Genomic DNA, 15604 nt, shown 5'->3' with positions numbered 1-15604 from the left:
ATTTTTATTTAATTCATGTGCCCTCAATAATCTTACATCAAAATAATTCCCCTCCCTCTTGCAGCGACATATCTTCTCTTCTCTGATGATGTGTTTACTGGCGTGAGGGCGGGACAACCTGTCACTCACATGAGATCAACCAATAGCAAACCACAACCATCCAATCAATTCCCCATGGACAAAATCAAATCCCGCCCTACATTTTTTCTAGTTCGAGAAGCCATTTCACACAGATATACATCACAACAGGGAAGAAAATATTATTTTAACTTCTGTTTCATGTCAACTTTAAATAAATAATAATAAATAAATAGATTTTCATCTTTTTACATGATTTTACCATTCTATTCTTTTCCATTATCACACCAGTTCCTGGTTAAAGTCACATAAAACCACATTCTGACAGCCTAATGTGACTATTTCAGAGTAAAAATGTAAATTAATTTCGTAAATACTCAATTCTGATTTCATGTTGACTTTCATGTCGAGTGTATATTAATCATTAAAAGTGTTTGCACTGTAAATACAACAGGTAGACAAATGTTTTATTGCAAGTACTGCAGCTGCACAATACAGAGTGTTTGATCCACGTGAACTATAATGTGACTCTGTGAAAGACGCCGCCAGTCTGCATATGATTATTCCCGTGTTGTGATCACTATGACAACAAGCCTGGAGAGGCAAGCAGAGAGTGCAAGAGAGAGGGACACCATGTAAACGTGTTGTGCATGGGTGGGTGGGAGACTGAGGCTGGGTTGGGGGTTGTTCAGCAGTTATGCAATATGTTTGTGCGCTGATATGAACATGTTTATGCAATAGATTTAAGCTGCGTTGCAAATACAACTACCAACAGTACAAACTTACCATGGTCATTGGGACAACACCATATTTTTGTCAAGCAACACCTTACCTCCATTTCTCATTACCATAATAAAGGAAAATTCCATTGTTACTAATAATGAATTCGTTTTCTTAACCCTCTGGTGCTGTTTTTTTTTTTTTTTTTTTAAATTTGAAACGTTTTGGCACTTGCTATGTGAACACACACACACACTAACAGGGGAATTTTCTTTTAAGGTCTTTTTTCATAATATAACTTTAAATATGCATTTAAATTTTTTATTTTTTTTTTAAACATGCCAAGAGGGGACCTGCAACTCTGACCAATGGCTAACTATCCAACAGGGGACCTCCATACCCTGCAATGGAACTGTGTGTGTGTGAACAGTGAAGTGAACTGGTGGTGAAGTCTGTCTTCATTATGTAACTTGTATACACACACACACACACACACACACACACACACAAAATCATCAACATGATTCAAAAAGGTTGAATGGTTCAGAAAAAAAGACCCACTTGTATTGTTCAAGGTCAGAAATGGCCGCATTGGAAATGAATGAAAATCACATTTCATCTAGTGGAAACTTTTGGTACTGCGCCCACACATCACCTTGAAAGCTCATTTTTTGATATATCAACCTCAAATTTGGAACACAACTTGTGTAGATTTATGCCTTAGTTCTCACAGAGTAAAACATGTTTTAGAAAATATATATTTCATATACAATTTAAAAATAGTATTTTTTTTTTTTGCATTTTCATAATAAACCTAAACTTCTATATATTTTTTTACTTTACTTTACTTTTTTTTTTCACATCAGCAATAATCTTCTTTAAAAAGAGACCTAACTTAAGTCTGTGCTCCAAAGCATTCAATATTTATTTATTATTTTTAAGGTCTATGCTCAAAAAGTGATAAACAGGTAATAAATGGATCATAACTATTCCATAAATATAATTTAGTACAATAAAATCCTCTAAAAATACAAAATATTAAATAAAACAAACATTATTGAACTAAAATATTGTACATTGATTTCATTGAAAAAAAACAAACATGTGAGCAGTACTGAACTACCTAAAAGTTTTAATATATTGTGGTAGAATTTGTTGTTTATAATGGAAATTTAAATGATACAAATTCATATAAAAATATATATATTTAAAATATTTTTAAAAAATATACAATATTATGCAAAAGTTTGGGACCAGTAAGATTTTTTTAAATAAGCTAAAGTAAATACATTTACAATATTAACAATAAATGGCTGCAAGAAATTCATCTTTGTCGTCACAGGAATAAATTACATTTTAAAATATATTTAAAAAGGTCAGTTATTTAAAATTGTAGCAATATTTTACAATATTACTATTTTTTACAGTATTTTTGATCAAATAAATGCAGCCTTGGTGAGTATAAGAGACTTCTTTCAAAAATAATAAAATATCTGAATGGTATCATCCAAATGCATTATGGTAACAAATTCAAGTTGTTTTAACATTCGACAGGGAACATATTAGTAATACGTATTAAATTAATTCAATAATTGTGTTAATAAAACAATAATTTAATTTTAATTATAGTACAAATCAGTCATTTGAATGTGTGCTGGAGTAAAAAGACCTCCCTGCTGTAGCTTTCTCATATTTATACACAGTTTAAAGTCAGACGGCGGAAACGGCATCATACCTGGTCCAGTGGTACTCAAAGAAAGATGAATAGTACACAATGAAGGGCAGGAGAATGGAAAAGGCCCACAGGAGCAGGGTGGGGAAGAACTGGGTAATTACTGGGTTCTAGACAGTAGAAGACAGTAAAAGATCAAATTCAAAACATCCAACTTCCGAAAACAACACAAAAAAGACCTTTCAGTTTTATTTTATATTCTAATGTGGCGTAATACAGCCGTACGGTTATAAACTTCTTTGATGGTCACTGACCCTTAAGCTTTCAACTGGCCGAGTGACGTTGAACTTGTCCATAGTGTTTACGATGATAGCAGGGGTTGTGAGAAAGAAGAGCAAGAGGAAGAGCATAATGTTGAGCAGGACGCAGCGGAGCCACCAGCGAGAACCGCACACGGACAGATTTTCCCTGGAAGAACACAGGCACCAATCAACAAGACAAGGTCTTAACAACAGTAGCAGGACTGAGAGTGTGTGCTCGCCAAGAATAAGCGGGATGTTCAGCTGCTGTTACATAAATGGGAAGGTTTGTGCTGGAAAACACAGCCTTAGCTGGTTAGCTGGCCTCCCAGTCTGACAGAGCGGGTATTCAGCTGGTTTAGCTAGTGGTCTTCCAGCTCAAAACCAGCAACAGTGCCCCAAACACCTCTGAAACCAGTTTATGCCAGTTAAAGGTTGTTGGGTTGTTTTCAACAGGGACACAACATTGGTTCATTTATGATGTTCCATGGGATAGTCTACTACACTTACTCTTAAAGTCTGATATATGAAATAATAGTTTAAAAAAATATATTTTTTAAATGTATACAACCTAAATGTATACAAAATCTAAATAAAAAAAGTTTAGATATGTGTTCATATTTGATACGCCCAGCTTTTATGGCTCATATAGTATGATATAAGAAAATATGAACTTCAAGGGGGGAAAAAAACACCTAAAAATGTTTATATGAAATAATTCTAGTTTGTAATGTAAATCAATGAGATCTTTTTCATTTAGCAGACTACAGAGGCTACAGAGAGTAGCAGACTACTTATGCATAATGTATAAATATCAGTTTTCATGTCTTAGTGAGATGAGAGATTTAAATGCTTAGTTTACAATACAATGATTATTGAGAGATGAACAAATAAATGTTCCTCAAAAGTATCATATTTGATAACTTACATTTTATCAGGATTTTGTATGGATAATTAAATAGTAAATTACTTCTTCAGACCAGTAAGTGTTCATCTTACGTTTACTTTAAAAATCAGTAAAGATTTCAGAGCAAAAAGACACTTGTATCACGACCTGAAGGTGGATGTTTTCAGAATGATATTAAAAGGACTTTTACTTGCTATAAAAGTATAAACTATCAATCAGATGCCAGAAGGCCTGCAGTAGATTGTGTACAACAGGTTTTTCAGCAAAGTTTTGATCATTTTGATCATGTCTAAATAATTTCAAATACGATACAGTAGGCTTTAAAGAGTTAAAAGGATTGTTCACAAAAAATGAAATTTATGACATTATAAAGGTTCATTTCGTTCCAAACCTTCATGACTTTATTTCCTCTGCAGAACACAAAAGAAGACATTTTGAAAACTGTTTCTGTCCATGTAAAGAAAGTCAAAAGTCTTCAAAACAACACTGAACCTCATTTACTTTGATTGCATGGACATTAAAACAAAATCTTTTATTATTATTTTTAGTTCCGCAAAATAAAACTCTCACACACTCTTTTTTTGATTTTGGTAAACTGAACATAATTGACTATGTTCTTCCAGTTGATTTCCAATGTATTTAAATGGAAAAACATATATATATATATATAAAAGTTCTCTCATTAATATAAGTAAAATAAGTAAAACCCAAATAAGCCCATGCAAAAAAAGAACAAAATATAATGAGTTCAGATTTGCAGGTTTGGAACAACATGAGGATGTAAATGATGAATAAATGATGACAGATTTGTCATTTTTAGGTGAACTACCCGTTTAAGTAAAAGCAGTGCACATGAAAGGCATAAAAATGAGAATGAGGTTTACATAAAGTGGAAACAAATACCTTTCGAAAGTAATCGTTTCCACTCTATAATTTTCCAAAATTGCAAAACCATGTACTCTATAAATGCAGTGCTACAAAACATTGAACTCATGGGCTACACTGAAATGGAAAACATTCACACTTCAATAAATTGTTTTAATAAGAAGCAAACATGCTACAACATTAGGGCTTGTATCCATAAAAAAGAAAGTCTTGAATTCAGACAAATGCACAAACACACACACACACACACACACACACATACGTCCAGTCAAGCAGAAAGACGGACTGACACTGTCCCCCCCCCACACACACACCCACACAAACTAACACTCACTCAATATATGATTCTCAACACATATTATGTAAGAGATATAATGGCTTTCACAGTGGCTGTCTAGGCACACACTCAGATTGAGACTTAATTAATCCAATTTCATCTCTCAAATCCAAGTGTAATGGCCTGGAACAAAGCATGTCATGAAAAATATATATGACTCCAACTTTGCAGATCACAGTTAACATAACCGTCTACTTAAAAAACGTTAAATAAAACATCACATAAAACATTGTAAATCTTGACCATTTCATAAAAGCATTTGCTCATTGCGGTTATTTCTATACTTTTTCCTATTTCAAGATATAGATGTGGCTATGGTTTCGACTTACCAGATGATGTCATTAGGGGCAGGGGCATAAGAAACACCCCACTGATGGGCCCGCACCACTGTGGTAATGCTGGACTGCTGGGGTCTGTGGCGGCAGCGAGCTCGGCTGTAGTCTTTCACAATACTGCAGAAACATAAGCACAGAGGCTTATAGATTTAAACAATAAGGTATGAGAGAACATGTTTATATATATATATTTTTCAAATGTAGTCTACTCAGTAGAGTACCAAATTACTATATTGTGGTTTTTATCATACTGTATTGACCAATCAGAAGCCAGCACCAGAATTTAGTGTTGTATAAACTTATATATAAAGCTGTTTATTGTAGTATACTAAATAAAAGCTATTCTAAGTTGCAAAGGTTTGGTAAGAAAGAGTTTGATGTACAAGAGTTTCTTGATTTATTTTTTGGTAAGGGACAGTATTAATAATGAGCATGGGATCTATACCAATAAATCTATACTTCAAAATTATTATTTTTGAACTTATAAAACTAGTCTGATAGAAACAAACTGATTTCCTGTCATACAATACAGCACCAAACTGCCCACATTTCAGTTTGTGAGTTTTTTATTTAGTTAATTATTAGATGAAAAGCTAATAATTACAGTAATTATATAATTTTAAATTAGAATATTTAGTTTGTTAGGATTTTATCTGTATACACTCTCAGAAAAAAAAGCTGTCACTGGGACAGTACCCTTTCAAGGTACTAATATGCACTCTTTAGGGGTAAATTATGATGGCAGAATGAGCTCAGCCTGAAGGACTGAAGGAAACACATGCACATATAAAACACACCAGCAAATTAAGACAAAACCTTCATCAGTTTGATGACAACATGTGCTGCAAATAACAACATAACCAGATACAGAAACACACTGCAAATACTCACAACATAACCAGATACAGAAACACACTGAAAATACTCACAATGGACGATATGATCAGGATTTTAAATTAAACAAAAAACTCGCCCCTCAGGTCATCGACAACACTTACAAGGAGACATTGAACAATAAGCATGTCCCAGTCAGGTTCGACACCTGTTGGGGTCCCCTTGAAACATTTCCGCTGTGGTCTGTGCTTTTTTAACCGCGTTTCTGTATCTGGTTGCGTTGTAAGTATTTGCAGTGTTTCTGTATTTGGTTGCGTTGTGAGTATTTGCAGTGTTTCTGTATCTGGTTGCGTTGTGAGTATTTGCAGTGTTTCTGTATTTGGTTGCGTTGTGAGTATTTGCAGTGTTTCTGTATCTGGTTGCGTTGTGAGTATTTGCAGTGTGTTTCTGTATCTGGTTGCGTTGTGAGTATTTGCAGTGTTTCTGTATCTGGTTGCGTTGTGAGTATTTGCAGTGTGTTTCTGTATTTGGTTGCGTTGTGAGTATTTGCAGTGTTTCTGTATCTGGTTGCGTTGTGAGTATTTGCAGTGTTTCTGTATCTGGTTGCGTTGTGAGTATTTGCAGTGTTTCTGTATTTGGTTACGTTGTGAGTATTTGCAGTGTGTTTCTGTATCTGGTTGCGTTGTGAGTATTTGCAGTGTGTTTCTGTATTTGGTTGCGTTGTGAGTATTTGCAGTGTGTTTCTCTATCTGGTTGCGTTGTGAGTATTTGCAGTGTTTCTGTATTTGGTTACGTTGTGAGTATTTGCAGTGTGTTTCTGTATCTGGTTGCGTTGTGAGTATTTGCAGTGTTTCTGTATCTGGTTGCGTTGTGAGTATTTGCAGTGTTTCTGTATCTGGTTGCGTTGTGAGTATTTGCAGTGTTTCTGTATCTGGTTGCGTTGTGAGTTTTTGCAGTGTTTCTGTATCTGGTTGCGTTGTGAGTATTTGCAGTGTTTCTGTATCTGGTTGCGTTGTGAGTATTTGCAGTGTTTCTGTATCTGGTTGCGTTGTGAGTATTTGCAGTGTTTCTGTATCTGGTTGCGTTGTGAGTATTTGCAGTGTTTCTGTATCTGGTTGCGTTGTGAGTATTTGCAGTGTGTTTCTGTATCTGGTTGCGTTAACTTGTGAGTATTTGCAGTGTTTCTGTATCTGGTTGCGTTGTGAGTATTTGCAGTGTTTCTGTATCTGGTTGCGTTGTGAGTATTTGCAGTGTTTCTGTATCTGGTTGCGTTGTGAGTATTTGCAGTGTTTCTGTATCTGGTTGTGTTGTGAGTATTTGCAGTGTGTTTCTGTATCTGGTTGCGTTGTGAGTATTTGCAGTGTTTCTGTATCTGGTTGCGTTGTGAGTATTTGCAGTGTTTCTGTATTTGGTTGCGTTGTGAGTATTTGCAGTGTTTCTGTATCTGGTTGCATTGTGAGTATTTGCAGTTTGTTTCTGTATTTGGTTGCGTTGTGAGTATTTGCAGTGTTTCTGTATCTGGTTGCGTTGTGAGTATTTGCAGTGTTTCTGTATCTGGTTGCGTTGTGAGTATTTGCAGTGTTTCTGTATCTGGCTGCGTTGTGAGTATTTGCAGTGTTTCTGTATCTGGTTGCGTTGTGAGTATTTGCAGTGTTTCTGTATTTGGTTGCGTTGTGACTATTTGCAGTGTGTTTCTGTATCTGGTTGCGTTGTGAGTATTTGCAGTGTTTCTGTATCTGGTTGCGTTGTGAGTATTTGCAGTGTTTCTGTATTTGGTTGCGTTGTGAGTATTTGCAGTGTGTTTCTGTATCTGGTTGCGTTGTGAGTATTTGCAGTGTTTCTGTATCTGGTTGCGTTGTGAGCATAGGCGTCATTTACGGGGGGGACGGGTGGGACATGTCCCCACCACTTTTTGCCAGGGTCGATATTGTCCCCACCACTTTTGAAACATCTCGCGGCACGGATGTACCAATACAAATAAAACATCTCCAGTTAACTAGCAGCATTCGTTTCATTCATTTGTTAAATAAGAGGCGATCTAGCGCTGAAATGTGTTGTCTTCACTCGGACGCGCGCTTCAATCCGTTGCGGAGATTCTATTCGTTCCGGTGAAATCACAAATCAAAATGCACACAAACGTGTCCCTGCTTCTCTGGGTTCTAATCCGCACTCGTATAGTTTTTTTTCCCTCATCAAAGCCGATAATGTTTATCAGTGATAAAGTATATCAAGATTCTTGATATACAACCACCGATAAACATTATCGGTTTTGATGAGAGAAAAAAAACTATACGAGTGCGGATTAGAACCCAGAACCTCCGACACGCTTGGCAAAAATTCTGCCACTGGACCATTACAGTACATACGCAACACAGGCGGATCTATGTATTTATTCGCGTAAAAATTCACGATACGAACAACATATATTAGATCTCATTGTACGACCAATTAAACCCAAAGTACCATCACATTTTTGGTCGGACATCATCACATCTTTGTATACATTTTTATTTATTTACATCAGTAAGCTACAGGACATCGTCTTTCAAAACATGACCTGCGCGAAAGAGAAAAAAGAATGAATGTGTCATTGGACCCACCCCTTTTGAAAATGCCCTTCCGAATGCGTCTCTGTCCCCAGCACATTTCAAACCAAACTGACGCCCATGGTTGTGAGTATTTGCAGTGTTTCTGTATCTGGTTGCGTTGTGAGTATTTGCAGTGTTTCTGTATCTGGTTGCGTTGTGAGTATGTGCAGTGTGTTTCTGTATTTGGTTGCGTTGTGAGTATTTGCAGTGTTTCTGTATCTGGTTGCGTTGTGAGTATTTGCAGTGTTTCTGTATCTGGCTGCGTTGTGAGTATTTGCAGTGTGTTTCTGTATTTGGTTGCGTTGTGAGTATTTGCAGTGTGTTTCTGTATTTGGTTGCGTTGTGAGTATTTGCAGTGTTTCTGTATCTGGTTGCGTTGAGAGTATTTGCAGTGTGTTTCTGTATCTGGTTGCGTTGTGAGTATTTGCAGTGTTTCTGTATCTGGTTGCGTTGTGAGTATTTGCAGTGTGTTTCTGTATCTGGTTGCGTTGTGAGTATTTGCAGTGTTTCTGTATCTGGTTGCGTTGTGAGCATTTGCAGTGTTTCTGTATCTGGTTGCGTTGTGAGTATTTGCAGTGTGTTTCTGTATTTGGTTGCGTTGTGAGTATTTGCAGTGTTTCTGTATCTGGTTGCGTTGTGAGTATTTGCAGTGTTTCTGTATCTGGCTGCGTTGTGAGTATTTGCAGTGTGTTTCTGTATTTGGTTGCGTTGTGAGTATTTGCAGTGTGTTTCTGTATTTGGTTGCGTTGTGAGTATTTGCAGTGTTTCTGTATCTGGTTGCGTTGAGAGTATTTGCAGTGTGTTTCTGTATCTGGTTGCGTTGTGAGTATTTGCAGTGTTTCTGTATCTGGTTGCGTTGTGAGTATTTGCAGTGTGTTTCTGTATCTGGTTGCGTTGTGAGTATTTGCAGTGTTTCTGTATCTGGTTGCGTTGTGAGCATTTGCAGTGTTTCTGTATCTGGTTGCGTTGTGAGTATTTGCAGTGTTTCTGTATTTGGTTGCGTTGTGAGTATTTGCAGTGTTTCTGTATCTGGTTGCGTTGTGAGTATTTGCAGTGTTTCTGTATCTGGTTGCGTTGTGAGTATTTGCAGTGTTTCTGTATCTGGTTGCGTTGTGAGTATTTGCAGTGTGTTTCTGTATCTGGTTGCGTTGTGAGTATTTGCAGTGTTTCTGTATCTGGTTGCGTTGTGAGTATTTGCAGTGTTTCTGTATCTGGTTGCGTTGTGAGTATTTGCAGTGTTTCTGTATCTGGTTGCGTTGTGAGTATTTGCAGTGTTTCTGTATCTGGTTGCGTTGTGAGTATTTGCAGTGTTTCTGTATCTGGTTGCGTTGTGAGTATTTGCAGTGTTTCTGTATCTGGTTGCGTTGTGAGTATTTGCAGTGTTTCTGTATCTGGTTGCGTTGTGAGTATTTGCAGTGTTTCTGTATATGGTTGCGTTAACTTGTGAGTATTTGCAGTGTTTCTGTATTTGGTTGCGTTGTGAGTATTTGCAGTGTTTCTGTATCTGGTTGCGTTAACTTGTGAGTATTTGCAGTGTTTCTGTATCTGGTTGCGTTGTGAGTATTTGCAGTGTGTTTCTGTATCTGGTTGCGTTGTGAGTATTTGCAGTGTGTTTCTGTATCTGGTTGCGTTGTGAGTATTTGCAGTGTGTCTATCTGGTTGCGTTGTGAGTATTTGCAGTGTTTCTGTATCTGGTTGCGTTGTGAGTATTTGCAGTGTTTCTGTATTTGGTTGCGTTGTGAGTATTTGCAGTGTTTCTGTATCTGGTTGCGTTGTGAGTATTTGCAGTGTTTCTGTATCTGGTTGCGTTGTGAGTATTTGCAGTGTTTCTGTATTTGGTTGCGTTGTGAGTATTTGCAGTGTTTCTGTATCTGGTTGCGTTAACTTGTGAGTATTTGCAGTGTTTCTGTATCTGGTTGCGTTGTGAGTATTTGCAGTGTGTTTCTGTATCTGGTATCTGGTTGCGTTGTGAGTATTTGCAGTGTGTTTCTGTATCTGGTTGCGTTGTGAGTATTTGCAGTGTGTCTATCTGGTTGCGTTGTGAGTATTTGCAGTGTTTCTGTATCTGGTTGCGTTGTGAGTATTTGCAGTGTTTCTGTATTTGGTTGCGTTGTGAGTATTTGCAGTGTTTCTGTATCTGGTTGCGTTGTGAGTATTTGCAGTGTTTCTGTATCTGGTTGCGTTGTGAGTATTTGCAGTGTTTCTGTATTTGGTTGCGTTGTGAGTATTTGCAGTGTTTCTGTATCTGGTTGGGTTGTGAGTATTTGCAGTGTTTCTGTATTTGGTTGCGTTGTGAGTATTTGCAGTGTTTCTGTATCTGGTTGCGTTGTGAGTATTTGCAGTGTTTCTGTATCTGGTTGCGTTGTGAGTATTTGCAGTGTTTCTGTATCTGGTTGCGTTGTGAGTATTTGCAGTGTTTCTGTATTTGGTTGCGTTGTGAGTATTTGCAGTGTTTCTGTATCTGGTTGCGTTGTGAGTATTTTTCAGTGTTTCTGTATCTGGTTGCGTTGTGAGTATTTGCAGTGTGTTTCTGTATCTGGTTGCGTTGTGAGTATTTGCAGTGTTTCTGTATCTGGTTGTGTTGTGAGTATTTGCAGTGTTTCTGTATCTGGTTGCGTTGTGAGTATTTGCAGTGTTTCTGTATCTGGTTGCGTTGTGAGTATTTGCAGTGTTTCTGTATCTGGTTGCGTTGTGAGTATTTGCAGTGTTTCTGTATCTGGTTGCGTTGTGAGTTTTTGCAGTGTTTCTGTATCTGGTTGCGTTGTGAGGATTTGCAGTGTTTCTGTATATGGTTGCGTTAACTTGTGAGTATTTGCAGTGTTTCTGTATTTGGTTGCGTTGTGAGTATTTGCAGTGTTTCTGTATCTGGTTGCGTTAACTTGTGAGTATTTGCAGTGTTTCTGTATCTGGTTGCGTTGTGAGTATTTGCAGTGTGTTTCTGTATCTGGTTGCGTTGTGAGTATTTGCAGTGTGTTTCTGTATCTGGTTGCGTTGTGAGTATTTGCAGTGTGTCTATCTGGTTGCGTTGTGAGTATTTGCAGTGTTTCTGTATCTGGTTGCGTTGTGAGTATTTGCAGTGTTTCTGTATTTGGTTGCGTTGTGAGTATTTGCAGTGTTTCTGTATCTGGTTGCGTTGTGAGTATTTGCAGTGTTTCTGTATCTGGTTGCGTTGTGAGTTTTTGCAGTGTTTCTGTATCTGGTTGCGTTGTGAGTATTTGCAGTGTTTCTGTATCTGGTTGCGTTGTGAGTATTTGCAGTGTTTCTGTATCTGGTTGCGTTGTGAGTATTTGCAGTGTTTCTGTATCTGGTTGCGTTGTGAGTATTTGCAGTGTTTCTGTATCTGGTTGCGTTGTGAGTATTTGCAGTGTGTTTCTGTATCTGGTTGCGTTAACTTGTGAGTATTTGCAGTGTTTCTGTATCTGGTTGCGTTGTGAGTATTTGCAGTGTTTCTGTATCTGGTTGCGTTGTGAGTATTTGCAGTGTTTCTGTATCTGGTTGCGTTGTGAGTATTTGCAGTGTTTCTGTATCTGGTTGCGTTGTGAGTATTTGCAGTGTGTTTCTGTATCTGGTTGCGTTAACTTGTGAGTATTTGCAGTGTTTCTGTATCTGGTTGCGTTGTGAGTATTTGCAGTGTTTCTGTATCTGGATGCGTTGTGAGTATTTGCAGTGTTTCTGTATCTGGTTGCGTTGTGAGTATTTGCAGTGTTTCTGTATTTGGTTGCGTTGTGAGTATTTGCAGTGTTTCTGTATCTGGTTGCGTTGTGAGTATTTGCAGTGTGTCTATCTGGTTGCGTTGTGAGTATTTGCAGTGTTTCTGTATCTGGTTGCGTTGTGAGTATTTGCAGCACGTGTTGTCAAACTGATGAAGACGTTTTCTTAATTTACAGGTGTTTTTTTCAATTTGCATGTTTTTTCTTTAGTTGCAGCACGTTGAGCTCTTTTGGCCACTGTAGTAATGGGTACAAACTAAGGCCCACCCTTTAAAAGGGTACCGCACCAGTGACAGCTTTTGTACCTTTTTTTTTTGACGGTGTATCTACATGTCATCACTATTATAAGTCATTATTAACTGACATCAAAGAACAATGTACATACAACACTTTACTACATTTCATAATGCTTAAAAAGTCATTATTTTGAATGTTAAAATTAGTTAAGTTAGAAGGTTTGTGATTTTTATTCTGTATGTTTCATACTGTATATGTTCCACATGGACCCCTAGACTACCTTTAGGGAACCTGAGGGCTCTATGAGACTAAATATAGAAATGAAATAAAAAAAATTCTGATAGCTACAGTAGAGTCTAGTGGTTCAGCTGTCAGCAGATCTGCTTCATGTTGATGTTAAATGTTTTAAAATAAAAATACTTTTATATTCTTAAAATCTAGGTATTCATTACAGGACCTCTTGATGGATGATGCTGATTCTCAATAATCAGCCATTTACCCCCAACACTTACACTGCAGTCATCCTCTCATCTCTGAAGGTAACAAAGGCAATGCCCAGCCTCTTCATAGAGATCCGGTTCTTCTCTGCATTAAACTCATCCGTCAGTTTCTCCTCCAGCTCACTGTAGTACTGCTCTGCATCCACCTGATGAGAGGACAATCACAATAGACATGAGAAGAAGAGTATCTCCTCACAGAGCAGTTCATGACAGTCAGTTGGTGTGTGGTGGTCTCCAGTGGCCAACATGAAGAGGTGCAGCACCAGTCACATGACTATTCTATATGTAGATATCCATTCTGACTATAATGAGTGCGTGAGGGACATTTACCTGTTCAAAGCCACATATATCACAGCAGAAGATCTGTGCACAGGGGTGCGTCTTTATCAAGATCCTGCCTTCCTTCTGAGCTTTGGTTGCGAAGTACAGCCTTCCTTTCATTGCTTTTCGCCTGTACAGGATATAGTTTTAAGGCCCGTTCACACAAAGAATGATAACATCCACACCAAAGCATGAAATGATTCTGTTTATTCTAAGCGCGCGCTGCAGTTACGAGCATAAGTCGTCTGCCGCTTTAAATGCTTGAGCTCATTAAAGTCTGTTTGGCTGTCATAGTTTTTATCATTCATCAGCTGGAAAGAATGGTTCTGACAGTGATTGCAACAATATCGTGGTGTGAACTCTGCAATTCTTTTATATTTAGAAAGATTTCTAGAAATATATCTTTACCATTATCGTTATCGTCCTTGGTGTGAATGTGCCTTTAATATGGTTAAATATGCAATATTTGCGAGACTCAGCTCTTAGACATTCAGGAGATGTGAGAATGCGAATGACCTTTCAGAGTCCAGCTTCATTAGTTTTTGTACGTCAAAGCAGAACCGGATGTCTGTAACGGTGCAGCTGGGGTAGGCTTCACTGTTTGGAGATAGAACAGACGTTGGCACAAGTGAAAAATGAAAGCCATCAGTTGTGTTGACATTTAATCTCCAATATGCTGAAGTATGGAGATTAAGTAATAGTTGAAATTCTGTAGAGAACAGCTTTGTGCTCTTCACTCACTGCAGGTGTTTGGTGATCAGGCCGGGATCAGAGATTTCTCTTGGAATTGACGTTATCATTAGAGTTCTGGCCACCTGCAATAATAATAAATCAAAAATGAGAGCTAGAAGTGTATTTCATGAAGCAAATGTTGGTGGTTGCAAGACGGCAAAAGAACAATGTTGCTTTTTTGGTAGGAACATGATCAAATATGCCTTCTAATGAATCAACTTCACAGGTATGATCTGAATGGTCAATGAAAGATTATAAAAACGTTTATTTAATTTCATGTGAATAGCATATTTTTCACTTGATTCACATAATCGTAATGCAAATATATATATATATATATATATATCCATTTATAATTTAATTCGCAAAGCATTTATATATCATATGTTGTAGTATATTTATCATTCTTTTTTTTTTGGATAAAATAAAATAAATTAATTTTACAGAGCCCCATGTAACATGCAGGAACAAATAAATATATATATATATATATATACATATAAATATATATCGTGGGCACGAGTATACAATTCGTTCCCACAACTTAAAATAAAGAAATAAAATAAAATACAATTAAAATAAACTTACTAGTACGTCAGCACGATTTACTAATTCCTTCCCTTGTCTTAAGTAAATCGCATGTGCGATATAATAATTAATTCCCTCGATTTACTAAATCATGGCCACATTGTAAGAATTTGTTGCCTTGTTTTCGTTAAGCCAAACCGAGGGAACAAATTACAGTATTTCAACGTAGACATAATTTACTTAAACGAGGGAATGAATTACTAAATCATGGGAACTAATTCTTTCATTTGTAGCCACGGTTTAACTAAAACGAGATAACTAATTCTTAATCCGCATGTCATGTGCAGGGCTCCGTGAAATAGTGTCCAGACAGGGCGATTTTCATTTATGTATTACCGTAAAGAGAATCTAATGAAAATTACTGAGAGTAATGAGAAATGCAAACTAACAAAAGTTAAACATCTGAAGGCATTGCTAGGCGAGGCGTCATAAAAATAATGTCACAATGCCAAAAATCCAAATGTATGTAAAAACAGACTTCCAGCTAAATACAATACAGTTTATTATTTATTATTAATGACATTTCTCTTTAAATTTAAGAGGAAATAAGGACGTTTTTAGATTTTTTGAGATTCACTGGCTCCCCTTGCAAGCACTGTAAAACGCAGAAGCATTTATGGAACAGAAATGAGATGCAATAACACGTATGCACACAATACAGCTGTTCACAGACCTTCTCGTCCTCTTTGTATTTCTGTTGTGAGGAGTGATGGGCCATGCACAGGACGGTGATCACAAAATACAGCAGGGCAAAGATACTGTGCAACCACAGAAATGTGTTCCTAAAGCAAGAAGAAGAGAGTTACTAAGATCATGCCAACAACTTCATAAACATGTACATACACAACAAGGTAATGCATT

General features: G+C 37.1%; 1 protein-coding gene across 1 annotated transcript in view; it reads right to left on the bottom strand.

The window, feature by feature from the left end:
• The window catches only part of tmem63c (transmembrane protein 63C), a 68526-nt gene that overhangs the window by 10472 nt on the left and 42450 nt on the right, over nucleotides 1–15604 (bottom strand). The window contains exons 8-15 of the mRNA XM_056245490.1: nucleotides 15417–15525; nucleotides 14165–14238; nucleotides 13940–14020; nucleotides 13433–13553; nucleotides 13115–13248; nucleotides 5228–5350; nucleotides 2785–2938; nucleotides 2534–2640 (exon numbers count right to left, since the gene is read on the bottom strand). Coding sequence (XP_056101465.1) covers nucleotides 2534–2640; nucleotides 2785–2938; nucleotides 5228–5350; nucleotides 13115–13248; nucleotides 13433–13553; nucleotides 13940–14020; nucleotides 14165–14238; nucleotides 15417–15525 — 903 coding nt within the window. The remainder of the gene's footprint in view (nucleotides 1–2533; nucleotides 2641–2784; nucleotides 2939–5227; nucleotides 5351–13114; nucleotides 13249–13432; nucleotides 13554–13939; nucleotides 14021–14164; nucleotides 14239–15416; nucleotides 15526–15604) is intronic.

Source organism: Rhinichthys klamathensis, unplaced genomic scaffold, assembly GCF_029890125.1.
Source record: "Rhinichthys klamathensis goyatoka isolate OS25496 unplaced genomic scaffold, OSU_Roscu_1.1 h1tg000032l_1, whole genome shotgun sequence".
In the NCBI taxonomy this organism is placed as follows: domain Eukaryota; kingdom Metazoa; phylum Chordata; class Actinopteri; order Cypriniformes; family Leuciscidae; genus Rhinichthys; species Rhinichthys klamathensis.
This window is presented reverse-complemented; position numbering and strand designations above follow the sequence as displayed.